At 50.2% G+C, this 21,317-nt stretch overlaps 1 protein-coding gene across 1 annotated transcript in view; it reads right to left on the bottom strand.

Moving 5' to 3' along the window:
• Positions 1-21,317, bottom strand: part of TDRD1 (tudor domain containing 1) — a 2,044,642-nt gene that overhangs the window by 1,282,682 nt on the left and 740,643 nt on the right. The window contains exon 13 of the mRNA XM_069611868.1: positions 1,515-1,622. Coding sequence (XP_069467969.1) covers positions 1,515-1,622 — 108 coding nt within the window. The remainder of the gene's footprint in view (positions 1-1,514; positions 1,623-21,317) is intronic.

The following is a 21,317-nucleotide window of genomic DNA, read 5'->3' as shown; positions in this document are numbered from 1 at the left end:
ACTCGAGGGGCGTCGACGCGCAGCGCCCTCTACTGCAAAAATTTCTGAGGCCAGCAAGCTGGAATGGATAACATCAAAGATAAGGAATACGTCAGAGGACACAATCCCTTCGAATATCTTATTACTCGTTGCTCAATATTTCTACTCAAAAGTTACAAGTCCATTCTCAGATACACTGGAAGTGCTCAAATTCAATTGTTGAGAAATCAATTTTCCTTTCAGGTGCAGCTTAAGCAAACAAGCTGGCTGGAGAATGCCCCAAAACTGGACGGATGTGTGTATGAATACATTGGTGACTGCATTATAGATAATGCAGTCTCAATTCAAGCAATCATTTTACATAATCGAAAAATTCCATTTACAAGTTTAAAATATACAAATTGAACTCGGGTGCTGTGTTTGGGGTATATTTAAATATGACTTAAATGAATGCTCTAATCACATACAGTTCATCTAATTTCTTTCCAGATACAAGCATGAAATAAGCAGCATCACTGTCAAAGTTAATATGTTCACGCAGTTTGGCAGTGATGGAGATGGGCAGAAAGAGTAAAGTAACACAGGTGGTTGAGTGGCTATGTTAGTTCTAATTTCCATCATTGTGAGCCATTCACCCCAAACAAAATGCATACATAACCAGGAGCATCCATTTCACCTTTCTGGAGCACCGTTTCCCTCAGCCCACAGTGCAAATGTGCCAATGTAAGCAATTGATCAAACTTCCCTCAATACAATGGACTTCCAGTACAAGCTCATTGCAAAATCCAATATATTATGCATACAATACAGATAAGAGAATGCTCCATTTCACATTAACCATCTATGCATCCTCCCATTTATAAAATCTCATGAGAGCCTATGCCCTCTGAACCATGACTAAGAAAATGGGGACAGCAAAAAGCAATGATACAAAAAAGAAAGCTGCAGGAAAGAAAGCAATCCAGGAAAACAAACAGAAAATGAATAAGCAGCACCTTTTTGAAAAAAACAATATTACCAAGAGTGAAAAAACAAATCAAGCACAAACCACTGAAGAAAATGGAGCAAACATACAAGAAAATCAAGAAAAGTATTAAGCAACAGAGGAGGAAAGGTATGCTATATAAAACCAAAAGAAAAACAAAATGTGTGGTCAAGCGACAACTGGTGACATTTTTTAAAATTCGAACAGTTTTTATTAACACCACCGCTTGGCGTTTGCTCAACATTCCAATTGCACCGTAATCGGACAGCACTAAGAAAATGATCTAGAATGTACCACAGATCTACATGATTCTATGGCACAGACCACCGAACAATACATTCTGCAAACCATGACAAATAAAACAGAAAAATGTTGGGGTGTATGGGTGGGTTCTGTGACTTCACCCAATAGTAATAACACTAGTCTGTCTCAAAGTTTGCAGCAAACAAAGGCTTATCATAGGGAACATTTATCTAAAATAGGACCTTTCAAATGAAATCAGGGTACATCATATTATTGCAGCACTGTATTTTAATGTGCCATAATTTACCTGTAAAGCGAGCACAGCAAACGTCTCCAACAACTGGTGAAAAATTCTCACATGGGGGAGTTCTGCCATAGTGCGCTGCAAGGGCCGCCTGAAGCTCAGAAAGTTGACCTGTACAAAATAAGACAATGCATTACTTACCGTAAAAGCATTTCTGATGGTTGTATCTGCTTAGATTCACATGCTGTGCATAGGTCCGACATCCAGTGGTCACTGCGGAGTATTGCATTTTGTTTTTCGTAGTCGAAAAGGGACGTCGACAAGGCGTGTCTGAAACACTATCCCTATAGTGACGTGCGTTGTACCCACAATCCCTCACGCGTCGAGGTCCCTCTGTTTGTATTTTTCTGCCCTGAGGGAGCCTTCTAGACGTGAGTGAGTACAGAAAAGAGAGATATAAAAGGAAGTCTATGTTCCTTCCATCCGAGCGGGAGGAAGGGTGGGCGCATGTGAATCTAAGCAGATACAACCATCAGAAATGCTTTTACGGTAAGTAATGCATTGTCTTCTGATGTTTGTTAATCTGCTTAGAATCACATGCTGTGCATAAACTAGCGAGCAGTACCCGCAGTTGGCGGTGGGTTATGAGAAGGAACAGTAGAGAAAAGATGTCTTAATACTGCCTGTCCCACCTGGGAGTCAGATCTCGAGTGTGCATCTAGACAGTAGTGTTTTGTAAAGGTGTGCACAGAACTCCAGGTAGCCGCTTTGCAGATGGACTCAAGGGGAACATTTGCAATGAATGCTATGGACGCCCCCGTGCCTCGAGTAGAGTGTGCTCTTGGCTTAAAGGACAGTTCTCTCTTAGCAAGAGTATAGCAGAGAGTGATGCATTGAACAATCCATCTAGAAATAGTGGACTTTGAAACTGCATCCCCTTCTCTTCCTGCTGCCATCGAGACGAAGAACTGATTATTCTTCCTCAGTGGTCTGGTTCTTTCCATGTAGAACATGACCGCTCTGCGCACATCTAGTGTGTGCAGAGTTTTTTCTCCCAAGTTGGAAAGATTTTGAAAGAACGTTGGCAGTTCTATAGACTGGTTTACGTGGAATTTCGAGATGAATTTCGGAGCAAACCTTGGGTGCGTGCATAGAACCACCTTATCTCTGTGAACTGTAACAAAGGGGTCTAGAACAGAAAGAGCCTGTAGTTCACTTACTCTCCTGATGGAGGTGATCGCTATTATAAAAGCAGTCTTAAGAGTGAGGTGTTTAAGAGATGCTTTGTGTATGGGTTCGAATGGTGAGCCCATGAGTCGGGTAAGTACCACGTTAAGGTCCCATCCGGGAGCTGGGTCAGCAACCGGGGGGTGTATTCTCTTTACTCCCTCCATGAAGGCTTTTATAACAGGGATCTTCCACCATGACACCTTGAGTTGGGAAGTGGTGTATGCAGAAAGTGCCGCTAGGTGGACTTTAATGGAATTGAACACTAGACCTGAATCCAATAAGTGGGTCAGGTATAGAACAATATGTGTGGGAGAGCAGTCAATCGGGTTGAAGCTTTTTCCTCTGCACCAGATGACAAATCTCTTCCACTTGCTAGAATAGCAGTGGCGAGTGTTAGGTTTTCTGGCTTCCCTGAGGATGTCCATGCATCTCTGCGGGAGCTGTAGATGTCCGAATTCTATGATCTCAGGAGCCAAGCTGCTAAGTTCATGTTCTGGGGGCATGGATGCAGAGTCCTGCCCTTGTCTTGTGACAGCATGTTGTACGGGCAGGGGAGTTTCACTGGGGGAGATAGAGACATCTCCATCAAGTGAGCAAACCATGGCTGTCGGGCCCACATTGGGGCCACCAGTATCATGGTCACTTGTTCCTGGTGCATCTTGTGCACCACCTTGTAGAGAAGGGGAGTTGGGGAAAGCGTAAACAAATTTCCCTGACCATTGCATCGACAGACCGTTCCCCTTGGATTGGTTCTGGGGGTACCTGGAGGCGTAACTTAGACCTGTTCGCAACCCTGGAGAACTCACAATGCCTATTTCTGGGAATCCCCATTGTGTGAAGACGTCGAAGACTGTCTTCGTGCAGTCGCCATTCGTACTCTTCGGGCAGGGGGAAATCTCTGCTGAGTTTGTCTGCCAGCAGATTGAGTTCCCCTGGTACATGTTGTGACAGTAGGAACATGTTTTGTTTGAGAGCCCACTTCCATATATTTTGGGCCAGTTTGGACAGTCCTGGAGAGTGGGTGCCCCCCTGCTTGTTGATGTAGTACATGGCTGTGGTGCTGTCTGTAAGGACCAACACAGTCTTGCCTTGTAGGTGTTCCTGGAAGGCTTTTAGCGCCTTGAACACAGCTAGTAGCTCCAGTAGATTTTTGTGTTTGGATGCTACGTTCGGAGTCCACACTCCGTGAGCAGTTTGATGGGATAGGTGAGCCCCGAATCCTGTGAGGGATGCGTCTGTGGTTAGAGTGGCTTCCGCCGCGGGTGTGGCAAAGGGTTTCCCTCTTTCCAGGTTTTCCTTTGTCCACCACCGTAGCGAGCGAACCAAGGCCTGCGAGACCACCACTAGATCGTCCCATAGTCCGCTGGCCTGACACCACTGGCTGTTGAGCCACTCTTGCATAGGGCGCAGGCGCACGTGAGATACCAAATAAATACACAACGCCATCATGCCTAGCAAGCGCATTGCTTTGCGTACCGTCACCTCTCAACCGGTCACATATTGAGGGATCTGAAACAGCATGTTTTGGACCCTCTCGTTGGAGGGGAAGACGAGGCCGTCCTTTGTTTGAATTAGAGCCCCTAGGAATTGTTTGATTTGGCTGGGGTCTAGGCTGGACTTCTTTTCGTTGATGGAGAAGCCCAACTGGAACAAAAGGTCTACAGTCTTTTGGGTATTGGAGAAGCATGTTTCGTAAGAATCCCCCGTTATGAGCCAGTCGTCGAGGTAAGGGTAAACTGGGATGGACAACCTGCGCAGGTGGGCCGCTGCCAATGCCAGTACCTTCGTGAATACCCTTGGTGCTGATGCTATGCCGAAGGGTAGCACTCTGAACTGGTAGTGTTTCTTCTCTCTATCATGAACCTGAGGTATCTTCTGTGCGCTGGCAACATTAAAATATGAAAGTATGCATCTTTCATGTCCAATGTTGTCATGTCATCTCCCTGTGATAGCAGTGGGATCACTTCCTGTAAGGTCACCATACGAAACTTCTGGGGTTTGATAAACTTGTTCCCTGGGCGCAGATCTAATACGGGGCGCATGGTTAGATCCTTTTTGGGTACAAGGAAGTACACTGAATAAATACCTTCCGTTACCTGAGATAGAGGCACAACCTCTATGGCTCCTTTTTCCAGCAGTTGTTGTACTTCTTGGAGAAGGATGGCAAGGTGTTCCGGTGTCATGCGTCGTCCCCTCGGGGGTCTGTATGTTGGGGAACTGTTGAATTCGATGCAGTATCCGTGGGCTACGGTGGAAAGTACCCAGCAGTCTGACGTTATTCCCTCCCATGCTGGAAGAAAGGATGTTATCCGGCCCCCGACCGGTGTTGCATGGGAGGGGACTCGAATCTTCGCGTCACTTGGTGTTGTTGGGGGCTTGGGAGCCTCTGGGGGTGGACCCCCGACCTCTCCCTTTGCCCCGGCACTGGCCTCTTTGGCTGTACTGCCCACTATTGGTCTGGTAATTGGTGGCAGGGTACTGTTGCTGCTGATTCTGCTGTTGGCGTTGGCCACGAAAAAAGCGTTTGTTGCCATAGCCGCGTCTGGTAGTGGGCTTAGAGATCTGGTCAAGAGTTTTGATAGTATCAAACTCTTTTTTAGCCATCTCCAGAGCCTCATCCACCGCTTTCCCGAAGAGGTTTGAGTCTTCAACAGGTTTATTTATTAAAGACGCCTGTGTCTCCGGTTTGAACCCTGAGTTGCGCAGCCATACATGGCGTTTTAGGAGTATTCCCTGAACCAGGGAACGTCCCGCTGTCTCTGCAGCATCCAGAGAGTTCTTTACAATACTCTGGTTGACCTGGGTTCCTTCGCCAATAGTTGATAGCAGGTGTGCACGTAGTGGTTGCGGCGCTTCTTCGGCGTCTTTGCGCAGTTTGGCCCACTGCGCGTCCGCGTAGCTAGCTAGCAAAGAATTGTTGTTCGCAATTCTTGCCGAAAAGGCAGCCGAGGATGAGACTCTCTTTGCAAGTGCATATAACCTCTTGCCCTCCTTGTCAGGTGGTGCCTCGCTGGTGGACAGCGGCACCCCTGCCCTCTTCCTTGTATTAGTCACTACAAGGGAATCCGGAATGGAATGTCCCCTGATGTACAGCGGGTCTGAGGGTGAAGGAGTGAAAAGTTTTTCAATTCTTGGATTAACTCCTCTGATTAGAGCGGGTGTGGATAGCGAAGGGATGATTCTTCCCTTCACTGAAGCGAGGAGGGGAATGGTCTGGCTGACCGGGGGTTTCTCCTTAATTACTCTTTCCACAAAGTCTATTTCAGGAGAGATCTCCCCAGTGTCCAGTTCGAAATTTGCTGCTTCTCTGCCAAACAGGGCATTGAATGTGGGCTGATCGTCAATGGGAGACGTGTTTCTAACAGGTGAATTGTCAGGAGGATTTAGGTTCAGGACATCAGTGTCCGAATATACTGATGGGGATTGCCAGGGATGAGAAGGTCCTTCTTCTGGATTTTCTCTGAAGCCTTCTCCTACCATGTCTGGGCTGTCTTTCAGACCTTCCTCCTGGTTCTGTCCCTCTTCATCGTCCACAAATTCATCCTCCTCCTCCAAGTATTGTTCCTCACCAGTGAGGTCATACACATTATGGAAGTCTGAGGCTGTGTCCTGCTGGGGATTGACTAGTCTCGGATATTTGGCCCTGGGGTCCTCCTGAGGCCCTTCTCTTGTTCTCTTGGGAGTGGAGGGTTCTGGGTCTTCATAAACCTCTCCATGCAGAGATGGAGCCTTTCCATGGGTTCATGGGGTACCCCTGAGCGGTCTAGCGGTGGCAAATTAGTGTCATCTAGCTGAAAACGGCTTGACCTCTCCCATAACGTCGAGGAAAGTGTCCCGTCGCCTTCCGAAAAGCCTTCCGGTGTGCTGGGGGTCCCCCCGACAGAAGGGGGTAGTCCCGGTCTTTCTTCGGGCTTTTTCGGCGTGTCTTTCGACCTCTACGTAGCGCTCGACGTGTCTTTCGGCGTACGCTTCTGGGCGTCGGCTACAACGATCCTCGCCAAGCTCTCTGCGACTATTTTGTCAGCGGAGGGCTGTGGTTTCGACGTTACGGGTGTCGATCGTTTTACGGCGGCGTGCGCTCTCTGCTGGTGCGCGCCGGCTGATGGTTTGGGGGCGGCGCCCTTATTTGCCGAAAGCCCAGTCGCTGGTCGCGGCTGCGGTTGCGAGAGGGGCTTCGAACCTGAACGGTCCGAGGAGGCCGCCGGTGGAACCTGCGTCTCCTTGGGCGCTGATGCGTTCTTCGTCTTCGACGAAGAAGAGCCATGGGTTGTGTGCTTATGTGTGGTATCGTGTGCGTCAGTGTCGCCGGGGTGTTCATCCCCATAAGCAGGGCGTGAGCCGAGCCCGTCGGGGCTGGGGACAGACGACGAAGAGCGCAAGCGCTCTTTAGAGGGGTCTATGACTTCCGTAGCGGAGGTCGTGTTATCACGTTCCTCGTCACTGTCGGTGGTAGCAGCGGCGGGTGAAGAATCTACCTTCGACATAGCGTAGGCCGCCCACCTTTTGACCCTACGGTCTTTTAGAGTCTTTGGCTTAAGAAGCTGACAAGCCGTGCAACCCTCCTCTTTGTGATCGAGGGGCAAGCAGCGGTTACACGGTGAATGCTTGTCCTTCCAAGTAAACTTGCCCTTGCAAAGCGGCCAAAACCTAAAGGGTGTCCTCTCCATAGCCGAGGCAATAAATCGTGATAACGACCCCAAGGGAAAGGAAGGGGAAAAGGAAAGGCATTCTCAGAAAAGAACCAGAGATGTCCCACAACCCCACTCTCCCTACTGTTTGGCCTGCGAGGCCAGGCCACGTGTTCGGCAACGCCGAAGGATCTCCTCCGCTCGTCCCCTCCGTCGAAGATCTTGCTCGGCGGAGACAGCTTCACAACTGCGTTGAGGGAGGGATCGATATGTTATATATTAAATAGGAAAACGACCAAAGGTCGAGGAGATGGAATCTGCAATGTCTCTCGAGGAGCTCCGCGTAAAGGCGACCAGTAGCTGGGCGGAAAAAAACAATCTGAGGGACCTCGACGCGTGAGGGATTGTGGGTACAACGCACGTCACTATAGGGATAGTGTTTCAGACACGCCTTGTCGACGTCCCTTTTCGACTACGAAAAACAAAATGCAATACTCCGCAGTGACCACTGGATGTCGGACCTATGCACAGCATGTGATTCTAAGCAGATTAACAAACATCAGAAATACATATACAGATTATCAGTGGTGATACAATTATTATACAAAACAATTCAGCACTGGGTTTGTTAACTTGACAACTCACTGACTCCTAGTCTTACAAACCCTCCTCTAAGCAATAAGCCACAACCCAAATACAACATCGAAAGGGCCAAATCAAGTGTAAACCAAATCAACACGCCTCAAGCTAGAGAAGGTTATTTCATTTTTAAATAGCCAGATAATTAAACATCGGGTAGTCGGTCTTTCAATAATTTAAAGACCAGGGTACAAGGATGCTCTAGTGGCACAAAATGATTCTAATCTTATGACTAATTCTCGCAAGGAAACTCTTGTTGATGGAGGAAGTAAATCTCATTGGGAGAATGAGCAGATTGGGAAAGACGTAAAAGATTCACCAAGGTCACTACTACTCTTTACCATTATCCCTTTTTCCCTGTGGTATGTTAGTGGTTCATCAGAGGTAAGACAAGAAACCTAAGTTGTGCAAGGTGAGAAGAATACAAGGAAGTAAGCCTGCATAGGCCTATGCCTTATCCCGCTCGCTCTTAGAAATGTTGGCTTGAAGCCCCCAGTCCTTGGCTTTAAGGCGTATGATCAGTTTTAGTAGTGGGAAAGGAGTATGGTTTACTGTATTGCATATTGAGAACCGTGAGAATTGACTATGGTGAAGAGTAGTCATTATGAGTAACTTAAAATCGCCTACAGTCTGTGTCCCTCTTCCATTCTATTACTATGGAAGGCACAAGTTACTTACCTATAACTATTATTCTCTGGCATGGATTCACATGCTCATAAATATTTGCCACCGTCAGGCTGGGAATCCTCGGTAAAAGAAAAACCGTTTCACTTAGGTATTTCTCCCCTAAACCAATCACTGTCCGCTGGGTCATACTGCCCCAATCCAATGACAGTCCTTCCCATAAGCCCCTACCTCTGGCAGCCATCTTCAGATCTGGTAAGCACCTGATAAGTTACTCACCGTAGTGACTAACGTACTCTTAGTCCCCTTTCCTCCATACTGCATGGGCATCCCTTCCAAGAGACGGGAGACCGAACCTTTTTCACCAGAAAAAAACCACCTTATCCTTTAAATTTAGAGGCGCGCAGGGGTGCAGCTCGGGGAGCATGCGCTGCCCTGACTCAGCCCCCCGGCGCCACATCTCATTCCCCATAGACGCGTTAACAATAGATTAATATTGCCTAATGACACCTATTATATTAGGGGGGGTGGGAATGGTGTGACGTATGGAGGAAATGGGGCTAAGAGTACGTTAGTCACTACAGTGAGTAACTTATAATTATTCATACGTCCCGTCCCCTTTCCTCCATACTGCATGGGCAATTACAACTGAATGTAGCCCCCGTGTGGAGACAAAACCGTCCTTAAGCAAACAGGTTTCTGAAAACCGCCTGTCCGAAAGCCGCATCTGATCTAGTGCCAGCATTCAAACAGTAATGCTTGCAGAGAGCCGAAGGAGTGGCCCAGGTGGCCGCCCTGCTTATGACCTGCCAGGGGATATGCTGCAGGAAGGCGATGGGAGTTGCCTTGGCTCTAACCGCATGGGCATGCATGTTGGCCGGCAGTGGCTTATGCTGTTCCTCATAAGCTTCTTTGATGGCCGAGACCATCCACCGGGCTATGGAGGCTTTGAAAGCCCGATACCCCGGTCTTGAACCTCCAAAAGGTGTTAAATAGGGCGTCTGACCAGCGCCTGGATTCCGCTGATCCTGCGAGCCAAGATGAGGCCGACTAACCAGGCTGTCTTGATGGTGACCAGCTTGATGTCCGCGGACGCCATAGGCTCAAATGGATTGTGCGCCAGGGCACCCAGGACTATGTTGCAGTCCCACACCGGGTGCGGCTTCTTGATGGGCGAGTAGAGCCTGGCCAGATCGTCAGGTGTTTGACAATCAGGTTGGAAGAGGAAAAGTTCTCCTCTTCAGAGTTTCTGTAAGCCCCGATGGCTGCCAGGTAGGTGCAGCAAGTTTCCAACAGCATGCCTGAATGGGCACGATGTGCTGTAAAGGAGAGCACTTTGTCCAGGGAACATGCCAGAGGGTCAAAGGCCTTAGAGTCTGCCCAGTGGCAGAACTTGGTCCATTTGCTCTTATACTGGGCCCTGGTGGCTTTGCTCCTGGCGCCATGTATGACCTCTAGATTAGCCGGAGAGAGGCTGAGAGGTCATTACGTGACCTGTTCAGTAACCACGTTGTGAGAGCTAGTTTCTCTGGAGCGGGGTGGATGAATCTGCCCCTTGTTGCGCAAGTAGATGTGCTGGACCCGTCGGAAGGCGAATGGGAGGCCTCTGCGAGAGGCTGAGGAGCTCCGAAAACCATGGCCTGGCTGGCCACCATGGAGCTATTAGGATGATGCTGAGGTGACGAAACTCCTTGATCTTGCAGATCACTCAGTTAATAAGCGGAGTGGGTGGAAAGGCGTATGCTTTCATTACGTCCCATCTGATCTGAAAGGCATCGCCCAGGGAGCCCAGGCCCTGAACCTGCCAGGAGGCGAACCGATGGCACTTGCTGTTGCCCCGGGAGGCAAAGAGGTCCACATGAGGGTGAGCCCATTTGCAAAAGATCTCCTGCAGCACTAGGTCGTTTAACTGTCACTCGTAATTGTCCGCTCCCAGTCTGCTGAGCCCGTCAGCCTCCAGGTTGGTTTCCCCCGGCAGGTGGACCGCCGTGAGGTAGATGTTGTTCTCCAGGGCCAACTCCGAAATACTGAATGCCAGCCTGCACAGTGGGGGTGGGGGGGAAATCGAACCTCCCTGCTTGTTGACATAGAACATGCTGGTTGAGTTGTTTGTCTGAATGAGGACGGCATTGTCCTCGATAAACAGAAGGAAGGCCCTGAGCGCCAGCCAGATGGCCTTCAATTCCAGCCAATTGTTATGGTACTCCTGCTCCTGTCGAGTCCAGGTGCCATGGATGCAGTGGTTGTCCAGAGTGTCCCCCCACCCCTCGAGAGAGTAGTCCGTGGTGATGGTGACCTGTGGTGTAGGTTGCCGGAAAGGCTTGCCCGTCCGCAGGTTGCAGTCCTTGGGCCACCATGTGAGGTCTGGGTGAAGAAACAGAGGAACATTGATCTCTGACTGATGGCCCCGTTCCTGGTTCCAAGATGCTTCAAAGTGCAGCTATATCCTCCTCATTTTGAGTCTCGCGTGGGGGACGGCCAAGAAGACTGCGGTCATGAGACCCAGTAGGTGCTGGTACCACCAGGCTGAAGTCACTTCTCTGCTGGTGAAGTGCGCCGTCTTGATGGCTGTGATTTTGTCCTCCGAGGGAAAAACTCTCTCAGAGCACGTGTCCCAAATGAGGCCCAAGAAGATCCGTCTCTGACTGGGCTGCAGTTGCAACTTCTTGAGGTTGAGAGAAAAACCCAGCTTGTGCAGGGTGTTCATGAGAGCGTGCGATGCATGGTGCACAGCTTCTGGAGATGTAGCCCTGATGAGCCAGTCGTTGAGATACGGGTAGATGAGGTGGTCCTGAGACTAGAGGAGGGCCGCCACCGTGTTCATCAGCCTGTTAAAAACCGTGGGGGCCGAGTGGAGGCTTAAAGGAAGCACCTTTTATTGGAAATAGTAGCCCATGGTCCGGAGTCGTAGAAAGGAACAATGAGGATGCCAGATCGGGACGTGTAGGTGCGTGTCCTTCAGATCCAGGGAGCACATCCCGTCTCCCCGGCAGTGTCTCCGCTATCAAAGCTGGCGTAACTATCTTTAATTTTTGTAGAGGTACGGGGAGGTTGAGAGTGGAAAGGTCCAGGCCAACTCTCAGGCCCGCCTGGTCCTTATGAATGGTGAAAATCCTGGAGTAAAAGCCCAAGCCTCACTGGGAGGCTGGGACTTCCTCCACTGCCTGGCACTCGACGAGCGACCAGTTCTCCTCCAAAACAGTTGCTTTAACAACCTGTGGATGTGAAGGGGAGGAGAGGCTGGGATAGGGAGGCGGTACCCCGTGGAGACTACCAAGAGGATCCAGGGTACTGCCAAATTCTGGCACTAGCAATGTGAATGGAGAGCAAGCCTGCCCCCCACTGGAGACACGTGGACCGGAGGGGCGTGTCATGCCTTCTTTCCCTTTGAGGCTGTGTGTTAGGGAGAATTCTCCTTATAGGGCCAATTTCCCTCACCTAGTGAGTCCCGCAGCAGCTTTGCTGGATTTCTGGAGTTTATTTTTCCACCTGGTAAGCGTGTACATCCTTTTTCCACTCTTACATGTGTTTTGGCCCATGTGATTTTACTCATTGTGTGATCTCTGGCACTGGAGCACACCACTCCAGGTGCCCATGTTCTTGTGTGGTTACACAGCACCTTCAGTGTAGTAACCAGGGTTGTCTTTAAGACTGCCCTCTGACTCCATTTCGCTGGGGCCGACTACTGTCCCCCAGAGAAAGGTAAAGTTGACATTTACTTTACCTAGTCACTTTTTATACAGGCCCAGTACACCCCATTTTACATGGAGTACTGGAAAGGGCTAATCAGTACCCCTTTTCTGTCTGTACCTCCCCAAGCATTGTTTCGCTCTTTTAACATTTAGACTTGGCTGCTGGCAGTGGTATCTACCCTAACTTTCCTACCGTGATTATATTAGATAAACGTGGTAATGTTTTTGCCTATTTTAGCAGCCTTAAGCATAAACCCGCTTGACCAAATTGTCTTTCTTTTGGCTCCGGTCGGGTTTATTCGCAATTTCTTTTTGTTAAAGTCCTTCTTGTGTTTTATATTGCACTGTAAACATTTGGAGTTCGCTGCCGTCGCAACAGGTCGATCTGGGGCCTGCCCCACTTGACAAAGATGCAGTGCACCGGGCCCTGCCAAAGATCCCACTCGTGGCAGGAGCACAATCCCTGCTGAGGGAGTCTGATGTCGTTCGACACCTGCTAGTTGAAGAGGGACGAGAAACATCTCTTGACCGACGGCCCAGCACCACAAGTCCTGTGCTTCCCTGGAGAGCACTGGGGATCGAGTGCCCTCCTGTTTCCTAATGTAGAATATGGTGGTGGTGGGGTCTGAGGATCGTCACCACCTTGCCCTAGATAGAGGGAAGGAACAACTTGAGGGGCCAGAACACTGCTCGTAGCTCCAAGATGTTGATATGGCTGTTCTTCTCCCGTAGCCACAGGTCTCTGGCATGTAGCCATCCAGTGTTGGCTCCCCAGCCCTCCAGGCTGTGGTGACTGTCTCCTGGTATGGAGGGGTTTGGAACCCTATGCCCTCGGCGATATTGGAGCATAAAGCCCACCACCTTCCCACCCGACAGAATTCCTTGTCGAGCAAGATCTTGTCTGCAAAGCTTCCGGACATTTGTACCCAACTAGCGTCCAGGAACTCCTGAAGAAGTCTCATCTGCAACCTGCAGAGCTGGATGAGGTAGATGCATGACGACATCATGCCGAGCAACGACTTGATGGTTCCGTCCGTGGCAGTCTTAATCGACAACAACCGCAGTACCTTCCCCTGAATGGCCGCTATTCTCTCCTCAGAGAGCGACGCCAGGCAGGACACGTATGGAGAATGGCTCCTAGGAATGGAGCGTTCTGGGATGGTGCCAAGCAGGACTTTGGATAGTTGATGGACAATCCTAGATCTGTCAGCAGCTGGACGGTCGCCTCCGTGTGTCCGACCGCCAACTCTCACGAGCGGGCCCGGATGAGCCAGTCGAGTTATGGGAATACATCTATCCCCGTAGATGCAGATGGGCCGCCGCGGTGGTGCCAGGCATTTCATGAACACTCTAGGGGTCGACTTCAAGCCGAAGGGTAGGGCCTTGTACTGATAGTGCTGTCCCTGCACTACGAAGCATAGAAACTTTCAGTGTTTCCTGTGAGGACATGGAAGTAGGCGTCCTCCTGGTGCAGCGACATCAAGACATCCCCTTTTTCCAATTGGCCGAGCACATGCTGCAATGTGACCATCCTCAATTTCTGAGACTTGAGCTGCTTGTTTAGATGTTGTAGGTTCAGAATAGGCATCCAACCCCCAGTCCTTTTACTGACCAAAAAAATATCTTGAATAAACTCCAGAGCCCCGGAGTTGTTGGGGGACTATCTTCATCGCTCATTTTCGCAACATGGCCCGTACTTCCTCCAAGAGCTGAGGGATGTGCTGCTCCAGGCAGGCCACTGGAGGGATGCGTTGACACCTGCGCTGAAACTCTAGGGTATGACCTTGGGCGAGAGTGTCCAGCACACATCTGATGTTGATTTTCCATACTCGCTGATGAACCTCGTCAGCCGGACTCCGACCGGGGTGCACGGGTGGGGGCCCGACATCCTGAACAGTTCAGGCTTGCTTCGGTGATGGAGTCTTGCAGGCAACTGTGGCTCAGACATCCTCCATCTTAGGCCTAGGAACGGCCTCTGTAGGCTTCCTGAGTCGTAGATCTGGCAGGCTGATGGTACAATGAGGAGCAACCTTTGGAGGATCTGCTCGACTTTCCTCTGGAGAAGCAAAAAGAAGAGCTGTGCTGCTGTAGAGTGCCCAGGGAACGGGCCATCTCCGTATCCACTTTGATGGCCTGAGGGGACTCGCTGATGAACATCCCAAAAAGGTTATCCCCGTCGAAAGGTATGTCCAGCACATATGTCTGGACCTCCTAGTGGAAATTTGTGGCCTTCATCCAGCCCTGGCGACGAAGGCAGACACCATTTGTAAAGATTGGAGGGGGTATCTGTACTCCTGCTCTGTATATGGTAGAGGAGAGGCCCAGAGGACCCCAGCCAAGATTCTCTATTGTTGGTAGCAATGAACGACCAATCAGGGCCTAGCTTCTCAGGAGGTGATGCAGGCCGGTTCTTTAGTACAGTGTAGTCCCAAAGCACCCTCAAAGGGATGTCCGCACACTGTATTAGTTAAAACACAGTCTTTATATAAGTTCACGGTTATGTACAATCACACGATAACTCACTTTGTAATTGGTTATCTAGAATGGCAAATATACACAGTTCTACGTGGTACCACAATTACTATTCAATCTCTTTAAAGTGCATCAACTGTACGGTCAAATGTCACACAAATCAGTTCGTAAAGAACACCAACAATAGACAGACGAGGAAAGCAGTTGGTTAGAAAAATTGGCAGAATATTGGCCCCGTTACCGAGACACAGTTCTGTGTGGAGATCCCCCACCTGGGCAACCTGCAGAATAAAGATGCATCACAAGCCCAGGCCCTATATTGTTCACAGAAGTCTTTCCAATAGTTCATCAACCCCAAAGTAACTGGCGTTGTAGAGTTCCTCGTCGGGAAATCGACGGCCCTTCTTGAGTGCACTCCCTCTAAGGCAGGAGTCATGGGTCGAACGTCCGGCAATCAACAGGGTGAACTACAGCAGTGAAGTGACGATAGTTCAGGACCGCAGAGTTTGAAGAACTGTGGCCCAGCAAGGGCATCATGTCGTCGGCGTCTGTGGTCTTTAGGTGGTGGGAAACCCACCGGTGGATGCTGCTCGGCGCAGAGGCGGCCTCGACTTTCACCGGCACGACAAAGTGGTCGAAGGGGCAGATGAGAGCGTCCTTGGTCAAAAGTTCTTAGGCAACGGGAGCATGGCGATGGCGGTCGTCGACGGTGACCGACAACAGTCCGGACGCTTCTCTTTGGGATTCCGCAGCAGTCCCCGTATCTGGTTGGCAGCCTTTCGTAGGTCCGTCTACCAGGGAGCTTTGGAAAAGATCAGCTGGTGCATGATGGTCCCTTGTAGCTCAGGGAGAGGTCTCTTATCAGGTCCTCTCTTGGATCAGTTATTGGAGACCCAACCACTTTCAGATCAGCTAAGTAGAGCAACAGTAATTCCTCTCTTCCAGCAGGGCTTCAAGGTCGAGCTTCAGTTTCAACTCCAGTTTCTCTTCAGCTTCTGAACAATTTCTAGCAGTGAGAGGCCCCCAGATATACCCGTTGACCTCCCATTCATTCTGCTGGGTCACACTCAGGCAACCAATCCCTCAGAAAGGCAATCAGCTGTCAGTCAGCCAATCAGGCGCACAGTGCATTCAGGACATTCTTCTCCATTCAGACACTCGCAACACAGAATGTGGATTCGGACAAGTATCACGCCATTCAACACTACACAATGCATTCATACCGGTTTCGGGCAATGCTGTCTCAGACATTGTGTCAAACACCAGATACCAGACATCCACAAACAAGCATTGTATATTTGTCACACACTCAATTCACCCAGGTCCCACCCACAGGCGTACTCGCAACATACAGTTGTTGGGAAGGCTCCAGCCAGTCTGGTCGGCACTTCCCCATACTACCATACATGGAACTTCCACCCCAACAGCCAGTCAGGGGGAAGGGACAGAGTCAGGGCTTCCCTAGACTTCGGGAAAACCAAGGTAACAAGCGATGGAAGGCAAGATGCCAGGGGGGCCATCTTGTCCCCATCAGGAATCTACCGATTCCAATGACAGTGCCTGGGCATCTCAAAATGGAGGATGCTCAGGGCACCGGTCAGGTCAGCAAAGAGCTGCCAGCAGCCCTGTTAGGGAGAATTCTCATTTATGACTAATTTCCCTCACCTAGTGAGTCCCTCAGCAGCTCTGCAGGATTTCTGGGGTTTATTTTTTCCACCTGGTAAGAGTGAGCCTTTTTTCCCCACTCTTATATGTGTTTTGCCATGTGTATTTCTACTGTTTGTGCGATCTTGGACTCTGGAGCTACACCGCAAAACGAGCCCCACTTGTGTGTTACACAGCACCTTACGTGCAGTGACACAGGGTTGTCTTTGAGACTTCCCTCGGACTCCCGTTTTTTCTGGGGCCCACTACCGTCCCCCAGAAACAGGTAAAACTACAGACCCAGTACACCCCATCTTACATGGAGTATTGGAAAGGGTTAGTTCCTATCCCTTTTTGTCTGTGCCTCTCTGAGCTTTATTTCGCTCTTTTAACACTAAGACTTGGCTGGTGGCAGTGGTATCTACCCTAACTTTTCTACCGCGATTATACTATACAAATGTGGTACTGTTTTAGGCTATTATATTAGCCTCGAACTTAAACCCGCTTGACCAAATATTTTTTATTTCGGCTCTGGTTGGGTTTTATCGCCATTTCTTTTTGTTAAAGTCCTTCTTATGTTTTACTTTGCGCGGCAAACCAGGTTTGCCTTCTTTGTTCACCGTCATTTGGCGGGCTTCTACAGAGATGGCCCTCCTCCTGGCACCTGAGTGTCTAGGTGGGGTGAATGTGAGGGAGGGGTGTAGTCACCCCCTGCACAAGATCTCCTTGGAAACCCAAGTCGCACTTTGTCTTGATTGGCTGAGGTGGTTGTCCGGCCCGGACAACCCCCCTGCTGAGTGATTGACAGCCAGGCTGTATGAATGGGGGATTTTGGCATAAAAGGCAGGAATCTTGCGCTGGAAGTCAGAGTTGCCACTGGAACTGCAAAGAAACGAAGAGAAGCGGAGAAAAGATGGCTGCTGCAACTACCGAGTCCCGGTGAAGCCCTGCTGCAGTCCCGAGCTATCTACCCTTCAACGACAAGAGAAGACCCAGTCTGGAGTCTTCTTCACTTGAGCCGGGTGGGATCAACCAGCTCACCTTCCACAGCCAGAGGACTCCTCTGGTCCTTGGTCGAAATCGCTGCACATAGCTGTAGTGGTCCGGATAACCAACTAAAAAGCCTCTACTGTTTTAAAGGAGCGCACCTTTTATTCACCGTTGCTTTGCTGCTGCTGGCCTCATCCCTGGGTAGTGCAGATCGCTCCAGACGTCGTCCTTGTCCCCACGACTGAAGCTCCAGGAACCGTGAGTCTGCAGGAACTACCAGGAACAACTGTCGTGGCACCAGCTTTTCTTCAAACTTATAAGGTACTGTGTCCGACTTCGGGAACTACGGTGAACCCCTTTTTCTCCTCACCAAAGGCATGTCCTTATCTTCCTTCCCTCTTATAACTTTTGCTTCCTCTTTTGACAATATCCAAGTACTCCTGGCAATCTCGAATCGTGAACTGTTCTAATCTTGTGATACTCGACAAAAGGAACCCTGTTCCATTGACACTGGCGCAGGCCTATTGACTTTTATCTACGTTTTAGAAAGTATCTCTTGATTCTATCTGCCTTGACAAATGTATTTACTATGATTTTTATCCCCTATTCTCTTGTGTTAATTCATGTGCTAAGTGTGTTTGACTTCGGTAACATTTCTTCTCGCGGATACGCCTTTCTTTAGTAGGCCCGAACTGTCATTACTGTCAAAAAGTGATTGCGTTTTAACCCACAGTAACGTCTTTGTTTCACCATACCGGTCTGTTAAATTCAAAGGTACTTACCTTGAATTCTTCTGCACAACGGGACTTGGTTGTGTGTAGTGTATTTGAAATGTGGTTTTAATTTAATAGAAGTCAAGTGTTTTGTGAACAGATGGTCTAAAAATAAATGTACTTAGATTTAACCAGAAAGCTTGAGTCAGTGTTTGCTTGAGTCACAGTAATTTTAGTCCTTTGCGTAATCTCTACTACTGCTCATTTGCTCTTGAGATAAATCTGGCTGCTCCGCTACTGCTACCACTATAACTGTGTAGTACAGACTTGTACCAAAGGTGAAATTGTACTACCACCTGTAGTCTTAATCTTGCGTAGTGGTCCCTAAGGGCACTGCCCAGGATTCTCCCTAACAAGCCCGTACCCTGCTCTGTGGGCCACACACAGGTACACAGGTGCACAAAAACATACAATAGGGGCACAGGGTTGTACCCCCACCCATGGGTGCCATAAGGGTATCCCATGGGTCTGTACACCAAACCAAAAGATAGCTGCACCGCCAGGAGTCCCACATGAACTGTCTGGAAAACACGATAGAACACATGATAAAAAGCAGTAAAGGGCAAGGATACGCAGGCCCTGTCCCGCCGATGCATTTCCAGCATCACACCGTTCCCCCCCCCCCCTCCCATCTGTCAGAACCCTGTATCGGCAATGTCCAGGGATGGCGCGATCCGAGGCTACCTCCCCCTGCTGGAAGAGAGCGATTGCATACATCTTTTTGTTGATGTGGAACTCCAAAATCGGACCCAGCTTGTACCACAGCTCCCCATCGCACCTGGCCAGTGCGTTGGCCGCCTGGATGGTTTACACTGCGGCGTCAATCACATTCCTTCCCATGGTGTCCATTGTCTTCTCCTCGCTGTTCCAAGGAACTGAAGACGAACACGGGTTAGACAACCGTTTCCTCGCAGCCGCCGAAACCACCGAATCCGGCAATGGTTGCGACCTCAGGCACTTGGGTGCGGATTCCGGCACCCGTACTACTTCAGCCTATTCTGTTTGGCAGGTGCTGTGCAAGGGTTCTTAAAGAGGTCCAGGACCTCCTCCCACATGTTGTTCAGAAGGGGCACCATCATGATAGTTTTCCTCTTGGCCTCACGCCTCTGGTACAAGAAACCCTCCTCCTTGGTTTCTTCGGGCACAAGCTAGAACAGCTCGGAGGCTCTGGCGATCATGGAATGAAGGACCCCACCTCATCCTGCGGGGATGCCCTAGGCAGCGGAGACGCGCTGCTCGCTGCAATATCGTCGTCGTCACCGTGGCTCTATCAGCCCCCTGGTCCGCTGGGGAAGAGGGCACGACACAGATGAGGAGACTGAAATGAGGTCTGATCAGGGACTGGGGGACAATTGGGATTGGGCCTTTTGGCATTCTCTTCTGAATCTCCGACACCAAGCTGGGGAAGGTTGACAATGTACAGAGACAAATCCTTCGGCTGAGCCGGCGTGATCGGGGGGGGGGCACAGCCTGGTGCTGAGACGTGGCCTCCTTGCCCCCCCCTTTCCACCCTGAAGGATCAAAACCGGGCTCAGAGACGGCATCACCTTCTCTGGCGTGCAAGTCACTGCAGCAGTTTCGTGCCTAGGGTGCAGGGACACCTCTGCCTCAGGAGCTACCTTCACGGGGTCGGCCCCCTCGGCCACCAGCTCCATCTGCGACAGACATATCCTGCGCGGATTTGGCCTTCTTGGGCAGTTCGGCCATCTTCTCCTCCGTCCATGGATTCTGGGGCTTCTCCCGCAGCTTAGCCGGCTTGGACCATTTCCTTTTTGAGGAGGAGCTCGATTGCCAGCTGACAATGGAGGCGGATGGCGATCGCGCCCTGGCCACTGGGGGCCGTTTCCGCTGCGACCCCGGTGGACCCGGACTTGCGGTTCTTGGTCTTGTGGGCGCCCATGGATGAGGTGCCCTCAAAGGACTTAGGAGACCGCTCCACGGGAACTGGCCGGACCTGGGTGATGCATGACCCTGCTCAGAGCACGGGGTAGAGGCCATGGCGTACAGTCACACCATCAGTCCACTGTGCCTGTCCTTTGTGGTCTTCTTGGTCAAACCTAGGAATATCTCACATTCTCCTTCCTTGAGGTCTGGAAGCAGACAGAGCCATTGCAGATGTTTGTCTTCAACAAACACATTCTGTAGCCCGCACTTGGTGCAGGGCCTGATGAGGTATCTTCCTTCCTTCTCCTCTGTCATGGTCGGAGGGCGCGAAGTAGGCACGATACCCTTCTGGAATCTTGGATGATCTTCACCCTTGAAGGGTGCTGAAATTCACAGACAACTGGTCCCCGCTTTCAACAGATGGTGAAAAGAGCACACAGGCTCTTTCGCAACAAAACCTGAACCTTTTCCCACGAAAAACAAAAAAACGTAGAAGTAGCTCGCAGAGAAAATTCAAGGACTCCCAACACTGAAGCGTGCAATAAAAATCTGAAGATGGCTGCCAGAGGAGGGGCTTAGGGAGAGGACTGTCATTGGATGGGGGCAGTATGACCCAGAGGACAGTGATTGGTTTAGGTGAGAAGGAACAAGTTACTTACCTGTAACTGTTGTTCTCCAGCATGGGTCTGGCATGGATTCACATGCTCATGAATATTCCCCGTCGTCAGGCTGGGAATCCTCGGTAAAGAAAAAACCAGTATCAGTTTCGTTTCTGATCTGTCTTTCGTAGTAATAACCAATCACTGGTCTCTGCGTCATACTGACCACAGCCAATGACTGCCCTCTACCTAAGCACCGCCTCTGGCAGCCATCTTCAGATTTGGAAGCACGTGAAGTGGCAGTATGACCAAGTGAAGAGCCGCAGAGGGGTAGGCGGGAGGGTTCGCATGTGAATCCATGCCAGACCCATGCTGGAGAACAACAGTTACAGGTAAGTAACTTGTTCCTTCTCCAGCATGGGGTCTGGCATGGATTCACATGCTCATGAATAAAGAATACATAGCAGTACACACATGCACAACCACGGGAGGTGGCAAAGGCTCAACATTAAGCATCACATCAACTCAACATTAAGCATCTTACCTCCTCACCAGGCTCACCTCAGGCGAACAGGTTGCGCAGCACTGCTTGGCCGACCCTGGACTCCTCCCTGGAATCCCGGTCGACGCAGTAGAATTTCGTGAAGGTGTGCGTCGACCTCCACGTAGCAGCCCTGCATATGTCCAGCAG

This window comes from Ambystoma mexicanum, chromosome 8, assembly GCF_040938575.1.
Source record: "Ambystoma mexicanum isolate Mex_15411 chromosome 8, UKY_AmexF1_1, whole genome shotgun sequence".
Lineage (NCBI taxonomy): Eukaryota > Metazoa > Chordata > Amphibia > Caudata > Ambystomatidae > Ambystoma > Ambystoma mexicanum.
Note: the sequence above shows the minus strand (reverse complement) of the source record. Positions and strands in the feature narration are given on the sequence as shown.